General features: G+C 35.9%; 2 protein-coding genes across 2 annotated transcripts; both read right to left on the bottom strand.

The window, feature by feature from the left end:
* Window positions 1-404: 404 nt before the first annotated feature.
* On the bottom strand, window positions 405-5,645 carry CW7. Its single transcript, XM_021428629.1, has 12 exons — window positions 5,491-5,645; window positions 5,202-5,391; window positions 5,042-5,110; window positions 4,768-4,874; window positions 4,374-4,434; window positions 3,916-3,975; window positions 3,759-3,833; window positions 3,154-3,306; window positions 2,275-2,329; window positions 1,512-1,634; window positions 821-1,050; window positions 405-719 (listed from the first exon to the last, which is right to left on the bottom strand). Exons 1-12 carry the CDS (start codon window positions 5,520-5,522, stop codon window positions 696-698), a joined length of 1,179 nt encoding a protein of 392 aa, XP_021284304.1. The 5' UTR covers window positions 5,523-5,645; the 3' UTR covers window positions 405-695.
* Window positions 5,646-7,570: 1,925 nt separating this feature from the next.
* On the bottom strand, window positions 7,571-9,241 carry LOC149527194 (uncharacterized). The gene has a single exon (XM_089783629.1). The coding sequence runs from the start codon at window positions 8,116-8,118 to the stop codon at window positions 7,771-7,773; it is 348 nt and encodes a 115-aa protein (XP_089639755.1). The 5' UTR covers window positions 8,119-9,241; the 3' UTR covers window positions 7,571-7,770.
* Between the last annotated feature and the right edge of the window lie 1,268 nt (window positions 9,242-10,509).

Raw genomic sequence — 10,509 nt, 5'->3', positions numbered from 1 at the left:
TAACGGTAACAATCGTCCATTTGCAAACTAATAGACGAACAAACAAAGTTAACGCGCACGGTCCACCAGGACCAAAAGCAATGCACATAAAAGTTTTCCCAAGCAGATGTCTAGTTAAGGATTGCATAATTTAACTTGTTTTGGCAAAAGTAGATTTGATAGCGCATGAAAAGCCATAGTAGAGTACCTAACACAAAATTGAACTGGTTGATCAATGAGAGAAACAACCCCAACAGCAAGAAAGGTGAGAAAGCACTTGAAACTTGGAAAATATGCACACACGCAGAAACAAAAAAAATTCCTCAGTCTTTTACAACTTTTAGGGCAGCTCAATAAAACAATCCCTATTGAAATGGAAATAGTAGTGCTAAGCGATAGACTTGCCATAGAAGAGACAGGAAAAGTCGAATGTAAAACCTCTGAATTCATTAGGAATGTAATAAAACAATCTGATACAATGAAGTCATGTAAAGAACAGATTAGCATTTACAGTTAATAATAAACATTTATTCAACGTACAGCCCTGAGACACCCAAACCCACATCAATATATGAGTAGAGAGAATCTCCTTTCATGCTCTGGAAGGTGGAAATTTGCACATTCTTGGAAAGTGCACTTCTCGAATGCTTTTTCCTTCTGCAGGTTGCGTCTGACCATCTGTTTAGCGGATTTTGGCAACAGGGAATACAAGAAAATTACAAGTTCACCGGAGGACTTCCCTGAGTTTGGCAATAAGCAAATATTGAAGTTAGCACACTCATTGGCATGCAGACAAAAATTGGTGAGGGCATCATACGTTATTATGGAATAAGGATCTTACCTTGAACAAAAGATCATAAGCAATGTGCTCCCAGGGCAATGTTATAGACATTAAGCAGCATTTGAGAGGTATCATCTCTTCATCAGAAGTCGAGGTGGCAGCAGCTGCTGCATAAGCATGCTTTGCTGCCACAGATGCAACAGAAGCTGCTTTACGAACAATTGAGCCAAGTCCAAAACCCCTTTTTGATATAACAGGAGAAAAAGGGCCTGAATCCTCCCTGCTCTGATCTGACAGAGTAATATCTTGATTCAGTATTTAATGCAATCCTTAGATGCACCATTCACTTCATATGGTCAATCAATTAATATCTATTCAAAAAACAGAACAGTTGCTCATAAAAAGGGGAAATATAAAGCATTAATAAAAAGGGGAAGCAAAATATTCATAATTGTTTGCTTAGGTAATGGAGTACAGATTGTTCACAATTAAAACATTTACACAAACTACACTGACAACACATCATTACCTACAAGTAATCACTATAATCCTCAATACCCTCAATTTGTGAGAATGATTGATCAATTGGACATAGGACAATTTGAGCTTTGACACTCATTAAGAAACATAGGTCACAACCAATTTACAGTTGGTTGCAACATTTAACCTACATTAGCATTGAGAAAAAAAGGAAACAAAGAAGAAAGTGAATTTTACAAGATCGATTTTGAATAAGGAATTTCTTACTGACCCGCAACACCTGAAACAGCCACTTCAACTTCCCCACGTCCTCCAGGACCTTTCATGTAAAGCCTGTCTGTTTTGCCCGAGGAATGACCAAGTGACAGAAGACTTCCAAATCGAGAACTCCCAGCTAAGCAAGTGAGAGAAATGATATGAGATGAGAACTGAATAAGCATGAAGAAGACATTAAGGAAAAACTAAAAGCTAAAAAACCCTGCTTACAACATAAGCTTAGCAGTCTACATGTTTTGCATCCTTTAAACTAGAGCCAGCTTAGTGAACACAAACTCAGCTGGAACTTGACAGATTTAACATGTCTATTTTTCTACAGGCACATTGCTATTATTATTTTTGACAAATGAAGAAAATGCTGCACTAAGAGACACCAATGGTGCTGACCCATTACAAGACATTTTGATAAATGAAGAAAATGCTGCACTAAGAGGCACCAATGGTGCTGAACCATTACAAGACTTTTTGATAAATGAAGAAAATGCTGCACTTAATGCACCATCGGGGCGGACCCATTACAAAACTGTGCTAAAAGGTACATGGAAGGCACGTTAATTGTGCTTAAACAAAAGAACTAAATGCAATGCCAAATAAGCCATGCTTGCATGTTTAACATATCAATCAATTTCTTCATCAACATTCATCACATAACTAAAGCAGAAAATATTTTATCAGCTGATACGCTAAGTTTTTACAGAATTCTTAATGAACAAAAACAGATGCCCATTCTTGAGAAGAGTAATTCCGAAAAGGTATACCGTCATAAGCATCCCGAACCATTTGATAGCTGACAAATCCAGAAAAAAGTGTAAGCTGCCAAAACAGTTACCAACATGTCAAGTTGTTTGCAAACTAATCTTGTAAGTAGTGTAGCACGTATAGAACTCCTAAGCAGCTTTTCACAAAATAAATGTACAAAAATATGGAAAATTCAAACCTCAGTCTATTTGATAATTTGAGAGAATTATGCCAATCTATGTGATGATAACGAAAATGTTGTTTATAAATTGCATCTTCAAAACTTATTCATGATAATAAAATATTCCAATTTGGCAGCATTAAAATGATAAAAGAAAAGTAGGAAAAAAAATTCTTCTCATGCATATCTATGTCTTTCATGGTTTATGCTACTTCAATTGGAATGTTTTACAGGAAGATCAATTTAAAGCAAGATTCCTTGTGCACTAAAATGCACCATTGTTAAAAATCCAAAGGCAGGCCATTCAAGTCCTAGTCAACTATTCCACCTCATTGCCCTTCCTGGTCAATTCATTGTTCTAAAGAACAGCAAATAGAAATTCTAAAAATGTCTAAAAAATTCTCTATATTGGTAGCCTAACGACAAGGAGCATCCATCACAAGCAAGAGTAAAACAAAAGTTCAGGATTCTGTGAGAGGGGTGGGAAGGGAATGTTTTCAAAAACTTCTGGGCCAATAGGTACCTCTATTCTGAAAGAAAAAAAATCATTTTGGTATGTTCGTTTGACAATTTTATTTTTTTTTACCAAATTTGACAATCATGAAGTGATGCCAAAAATCAAGCATTTCTAAGTACCTCCTTTGGAAGAGAAGCCTATGGCTGATCATGGGACTAACACAAATAAATTATCACAAAGGACCTGAGATATGACTCAAACCTTACTAGTTTTCGTCTTCATAGAATTTGTATCTACTCTCAATGGCAATTTGTCACTGGAACTGCTATCATTTGTTTCCTTGTCACTAGGAAATGCTGCCCCATCAAGTGCATTAAGAAGCACACAATAGCAATGATCCGTATCTGTCAAGACCTGCATATGGAGGAGAAAAATGTCAAAGCTATGTATTAGAGGTCCTACAATTAACAAGAAATTTCTGCCTTTAATGAAAACCTGCAACGTCATTATAAATAACAAAGAACAACAGGACAATAGTATAACCAAGAAAGGATGCAAATCTTCAATATGGAAGTGACTTTGGTACTTTCACACGCCGCACAAATGGCAAGTTCCAACTTCTCATTAGCTTAGTAAAGTGGGTTGCAAGAAGAAGGCAGTAACACAAGCCAAGTTGAAGCCTCATATACCACTCTAAACTTATTCTTCCGCACAATGAGCAGTAGCTTAGTAAATTGGAAATTTCGTTATAAAAAAAACAATTTGAAAATAAAAATATTTAATCACAATATCATGTACATTTATGCAACAATATGATCATAAACACACTGATGCAAAAACTTGGGAAGGAAAAGAAAAGAATTTACCACTGCATCAAAAGTGGAGTCAAAATCATCTATTGCGAAACAGATATCTGGATAGGCTGGCGTTGTCTCTACTTCCTAGATCCATGTTAGTGAGAATGTCATGAAATTGAAGATAACCTCTATATCCCCATGATTTAATGCAAATAGAAATGCTTGCCTTTTTGGAGTCCAAATGAAAATTTACTCGGCTGGGAGATGCATAAACAGTCTTCACAACCTGCAGGATAGCAGAGTGAAAGCTTGACAATTAGATAAGATGGCCTCCAAAGATGGGTATGGACATTCTGGAGTCCATGCAAGAGACAGTATTTGATTTAGCATAAAAATAATTCAAGTTCCTTAAATGCAAAAGTTAGCCACAGCAACCCCATTTCCGTTGCATGTAAATACCTATGGTTTATAACAAGAAGGATGAATTCAGTAATTCATACAGCATGTTAGAAGTAATAATCACATGTTTTTTTCTTCACTTCTCAGGAACAATTTTGGGCAGATTTTCTCCATGATGACAGATATTAATTTCAAGAGTACAAGCAATTCCAAAGTGTTGAAAGATATAAATATGTCCTCCTAAAAGGTTACTGACATCATTTGCTACAATAAGGCAGATTTTACCTTGTAGATAGGAGACAATGGTGTATCTTGCCCTGCTTGATGATTTCTAAGTACACGGTGACTGGAAAAAGAGGAAAAGAACAAACAGTTCATATTTAATCATAATCTATCACGCTGAAGCTATCAATAAAGAAAAAAAGAAAAAACCCTTTAGCAGCAAATAAATATCCCTTTTCTTTCTTAAATCCCGAAATTCAAATTCAGAGACAGAAAAGTTAGTTCACCAAAGGGGAAGGGGGGAGGAACAAAAAGACATTGTTAGTGTAGTAAGAAACAAAATATACTGTTTAAATTTAGGAAAGTATCAACAGCATGAAGCTTATATACAGCAAAGTAAGAAAAAATGTATCACATTGCATAGATAAAACACAATACAAGCAATGGGAGAAGTTACCTGCAAATCGCTACGGTTACAGAGTACGAAGTATGTGCAATCATGTTCAAGTAAAAAGAGCGCCTCCAATCCACATCCGATAAACTCTCACCAACTAACTTATCCAACTAGTTCACAAAAGTATAGACAATTAATATAGTAACTTGAATTAAAGATATGAAAGGTTTCAACTACCGCATTATTACAAGAACCTAAGAAAACTACTAGAGTCAAACGGAATCAAATTAAACAAGAAAATCAATTCAGACTCAAGTTGGTTTTGACTTTCTTTTACCTCAGGTGCCCACCTGCGTACAAAGTAAGGAGCAAAGCCTTCGTCTTTATCATTAAAATCATGTCCCCTCTATAGCAGCATAAATTTGAAACAATTACCTTAATTTCCCAATATTAAAAAACAAAATTGAGATAAAAAGAAGGGATCCAGATTTTGATACCCATTTTCTCACAAAAAATATGAGATCATCATCTTGGCGTCCTCTCGATTCCTTACCCCGAACGAAATACAAATCGAAGACGTCGTGCCAAAATTGGCCGTCCATTTGAACGTCGGAAGCATCATGTTCATCCACCGTCGTTTTTCCCAATAAATTCGAGTGCTTTTTAACCATGCTCAGTAACTCAAACCTACCCCAAACATTCAAATTCAAAAATTTGGCAATTAACATTGTTATTTGAATGCGAAGTATAGGAAGAAATAAAACCCTAATATTTGAATGTGTTTACCTGGAAGGGGTTTCTTCCCCAATATGGAGCATGGCTTGGGTTGTTTTGGTTTTTTTTTTTTTTTTGCAGTGGGGGTGGTGCGGTTATTAAAACTGGCGCGCGGTTGATCTGATGCTGCTGCGTAGCAGTAAGTAAGCTGTCAGTTACGTGCTGAGAGGGAAAGAGACATAAAAAATGAAAAAACGGTGGGCTCTTGCTCGGACGAATCAGACAGTGTTATCACTCATCAATGGAGCTTTCCAGGGTCCATAAGAGAGTAACTGGACCAGCTTTATGCCCATAACCTAATTGAACTAGTAAGCCCAATGTCGGATTTTTTTAGTGGACTCTAGGCCCCTGATAGACTATCGAACTTCTTTGTAAATTAAATTATTTATTACGAAATGGATTTTACATTAATAAAAATAAAAATTTTACTTTTATTTTACTTAATTATCATGAATTTTATATCAATAAAAAATTAAATAAATTTTAAGTATATAAATATAAACTTTTAATCACCTATCATATATATCTTTTGAATTGATAATGTAAATATGTAATTTATAAAATTATTTAAATTTTTTTTCAAAATTTAAGATTGTTAGATTTAAATTTCGACTTATGACATAATAGATATTTAAAAAATAAAAAAATTAAAAATTAAAAATATTAATCGAACAAATACTAATGACGGGTCCAATCCTTGTGTTAGACGCGAGTATAACATAAGTGTCTATTATCATACTGCAAAATGCCTCACTGTAACGATGGATAAAATATGTTGTCTTTCTTTAATCCGGATTTGAACCTTTCAAGCACCTTTTTTTTTTGTTCTCTTGAACTGAAATTTTGCAGAGAAAGAGAACATCCTTCTCAGCACAACATCCGTGTGGGAAACAAAAATATCTAGTACTATGATTCTCAATAATTAGCGGTGTGGCAGTGTCAGGCCTTCGGATTAGGGACTGAGTAGCACGCATGACCAAAATGATTTGCAATCAAAGGTAATCAAGTTAAAGCTTTTTGGTTAAAAAACGATTAGGGAACAATACTTGGTGGGTTTTGATTTGACCCCTGCCCATGGGAAAAACTGAAATTACTGCAATGTCCTCTTAATTTCTCGACTTGGCTCCTCTTTTCCTTTCCATTCCTCTCATGGGAAGCATATTTGCTTCAAGGGCCATGGAGAGAAATGTGGGTTTTGCTGTTAAAGTAATCAATCTTTGGATTCCGAGCTTGGGGTTAGGAGAAAAGATAAAACAAAAGCAAAAGAAACTGTCCCACAATCCAACAAACAACATGATGATATATATACCAAAAATGCCAACATCATTCATAATCATGGATCAAAGTCGTTTTGAATATTTTAAAGCAGCACCTTTAGGTCCCTGTTTACTCTCTGTATTTTTCTTGCAAAAAAAAAAAATCAGCTCCATCTGTATAATCACTGTCCTAGCTGTGTTCAAAAGCTAGGGTTTAATATTGAATATGCTGATCAAGTTGATTGGAGTAAAGCATTGAATTCTATACGGAAAAATAACATATATATGAAGCATTACCAAATTGCCTAAAGTTCAAATTTCATACATGAGGTTGAGAAGGAAAAAGGTTAAACATAGAATATTCTTTAAAGGAAAAAAAAAATCATAACCACATGATAATATAAGGCCTGAGCTAACTTCTGGTTTTGAATGTTAACTATTTAGTTCTTTATTGTTATGGGATTTACCAGGTATAAAATTTCTGTGATGTGTTCTTGGGGCCGGGGAACAATATTAACATGTACAGGCTGGTTGTATTGAGTAAGTGAGGAAGTGGAATTATTTAGAAGAATCATGACACTTCCATGCTATGATCATTTGGCAACATGTGCTTCTAAGGGAAGATCCAACCTTATGAATTAATGAACAGGGGGAAACCAAAATCTTCCCATATTCAATGAATAATTGATAAAAAATTGTCAGTTTCCAGCAAACCTTTTCTAGCCACTTGCAATTTATTTATACAAGATAAAAACAATCTGAATTCTGAACAATTGGCCTGAAAATGGATTGTGGAAAAATTGACATTTTATAAAAAAATTTGAAGAGCATGAGAATTAAGAAGGAGAGATTTTTCTTATTTTCCATTTCATATTCATCACAAATTCAAACAAAAGTAAAAATATTTAACTCCTTGCGGGTTTTACCATTGCCCAAATCCTCCCAAAAGCCATAACCCCATAAAAATTTCACAAACCCAAAGAAACCCCAGCATATTTAACTTACCAAAAGTAATAAACAAAAATATTCCACCACTTTAGTGTTCAAGCAATGCTCCTCCCCCTCCTTTCTTCCCTTTCCCCGTCCTCCTCCTGCTCGCAGTTCCAGCATCGTGCCTCATGTTGCCATCACTGTGAATCAACGGCACGTCGTTGGCTTCCTCACCGTCGTCCTCCGTCGCTATGCGGATGCAAGAACATCGTTCCAGTGATGCAAAGAATGCAGTTGCTACACCATTGATGAACCACATAGCAACGCCATCAAGCTTTCCGCACCCAGCTGGTGAGCCATGGGTGGATGACGAGGGCCGGACCCTAGGCTCGACGTTGTTCGATCGAAGATTGAAGAAACTAGAGCAGCTAGTACTGGAGGTAGTGGCTGCCATGAATTGGTGTTGGAAAGCCTTTGAGGTAGCCACACAGAAATTAAGAGAGAGGCTTTGGGAAGGTTGAGAGAGGAGGGTTGTCCCTTAAGTTATTAAGAGACTTGAAATTATGGTTGTCGTTTAATTGCTATTATAACTATAATTCCGACATATGCCCTTAATCCATTGAAGAATTACAAGTGTCTTCTTCAACGTGAATACATTACAATAATAACTGATTCGCGTGAATGTCTTTCCCAGCCTGCATGATTGGGGCATTGGGCCCTCGCACAAAAGAAAAAAAAAATGAAGGGTTACTATTGTACATGTTGAATATTTTTGGGGGTAACTTCAAAAAAAATATACCCCTACACCAAAGCACCTAAAATCATCACAGGATATGTGGAGAAGGGCCCGCCCCTGCCTGCTTGCACGGTTAATGTGTTTCCCAAGCCGGCCGGCATGGTAGTCAATCACTTTTCCTTTCACATTACTTCATTACTGCTTTTACATAGCAACTTCCAGTATTCGCTTTTCCTTGTCTCAGCCAATTTTAACATTCTAGGTATTGATGGTTTCTGGTTAGAACCAGAATGATCGAATGTCATGGGCAGTGAGGTGATAATTCTCTTTAGATAGTCTTAGCAATAGTACTGCAAATTAATCATAAATTATAATAATTAGTGCCCTTCTCCGATCCCTAATTTTACTAAACATATAATATATATAGTTAAAAGTAGCTGAAGATTCTTTGTGAAATTCAGCACTAATGATTGGCAGTTCGGCAACAGATCAACTGAATGAGCCACCTAGATGCCAAAATCTACATAAAAGCATCGGGTAATTTTGAGGATAAAGAAATATATGTATTAGTGCTATCGTTTTAGCATGTATAGCGAAAGTAAGTAAAGAGAAGAAGAGAGAAGCAAGAAAACCAACTATGAAGTGATAAAAAAAACCCAATAATTATAAGAATGGCAAAGGGGAGAATTGAATAAGGGTCAAATTTGCCCATTGTGAAGGAAGCATAAAGCAATAATTAAAGGCTTATCTCATCACGCCAACATGTATATTTATATACATTTGTAATACATTTCATAATTGTGCAATAAAACGATGCAAAGTATAGACTAGAGACGTGATATATATAAGATAAATGAGTGGCACTCGGCCGAGACTGCGAATATAATTGAAGAAGAGATGGAGATATATAATGATGAGACCCAAAGGCTGGAAGTGCGTCTAATCATAGGTTACCCACTTGGCTGACCCCATTCTTTTCTAACCCATCAAACAATTAACAAACCTACTTTAGGTTAGGAGAGAGTTAGATTAATTGTATCTTTAAAACTTTTTTCATATAAAATTCAAATGTAGATAGATTACTCTATTTTTAAAGTTGATGGCAAAATATATGTCATATCATATGTTATACTATTAAACCTTTTTTCACAATATTTTATTGTCAAGTTTATGAAAATTTATTATATTTTATGAAAACAAATAAAATAATTTACTTTAAAAATTGATAAACTTACTAATTTGAACCTATTCTCATTAGTATCTTAAATTAATTTGGCAAGTTAAGAACTTGTAGTACTCGTAGTTGTTCCATCAGAACTTTATTTGAGCAACAAGTGTAGGACAAAATTTATTACGTGGAACACTGGAACATGCTTTTTATGTACTGCATGAATAGATAGAGAGAGCGACTTGTTTGTGAAGAGAGGAATTGCATTATTGATGTGTATGGCAGTCGGTGGAAGCTTATTGCTGGAAGAGTTGATGGTGACATATCTCTAGTAATAGCAAGAGAGTGAGAAACGCGAAAATTGAAAGGGGATGGAGTAGGAATGTTGTAAGATATGGACTTGAATGGTCATTGTTTATTTGAGGATTGATGACCATTCAAGCTCAGGTAAAATTAATTCCCAAGAATGATGAGTTGAATCTTCTTTGTAAAGGGTAAGTCAGGGCATTCAAATTTCAATTTGAAATTGTAGTTGTTGGATTGAAAAAGTATTATAATTCAAATACCAAACCAGCGGATGGATACTCATATTGTATCCTAAGCACATCTATTGGGTTATGCCCCTTTGCCTAGCCCGTTTGCACTGATGGGGTGGCCTTGAGCCACCTTGATACTGGGTCGGGATTCAGTATCTGCAAATGGACGAGCCCGCCAGCGCCCCCATGGCGAGGCTCATCGAAACCTAGTGAAGCATCTGGTCCAATATTACTCTTCCTTTGTTGTTTTTGACATGCATAAAGCCTCCGCAAGAGAACCTTCCTTGGTCTCTGGTGAATTGAAGGGTGATGGGAAAAACCACAAATGAGCTAACAAATTTGGAACAGTCAAAAAGAGGAAACGTTGATAGTGGCTCCGAGAAAGGACGGTAGCCGCTTTGTCAT

Source organism: Theobroma umbraticum, unplaced genomic scaffold, assembly GCF_002168275.2.
Source record: "Theobroma umbraticum cultivar Fairchild unplaced genomic scaffold, ASM216827v3 scaffold_51.0, whole genome shotgun sequence".
Lineage (NCBI taxonomy): Eukaryota > Viridiplantae > Streptophyta > Magnoliopsida > Malvales > Malvaceae > Theobroma > Theobroma umbraticum.
The sequence above is the reverse complement of the archived record's forward strand: the minus strand, read 5'-3'. Positions and strand labels throughout refer to the sequence as shown.

Excerpts from the sequence above, each read along its gene's own strand:
- LOC149527194 (XM_089783629.1), bottom strand. The coding sequence starts at position 8,118 with ATGGCAGCCACTACCTCCAGTACTAGCTGCTCTAGTTTCTTCAATCTT.
- CW7 (XM_021428629.1), bottom strand. The coding sequence starts at position 5,522 with ATGCTCCATATTGGGGAAGAAACCCCTTCCAG. Across the intron at positions 5,392-5,490 it reads GGGGAAGAAACCCCTTCCAG|GTTTGAGTTACTGAGCATGG; the intron begins GTAAACACATTC and ends TGTTTGGGGTAG. Across the intron at positions 5,111-5,201 it reads TATTTTTTGTGAGAAAATGG|AGGGGACATGATTTTAATGA; the intron begins GTATCAAAATCT and ends ATGCTGCTATAG.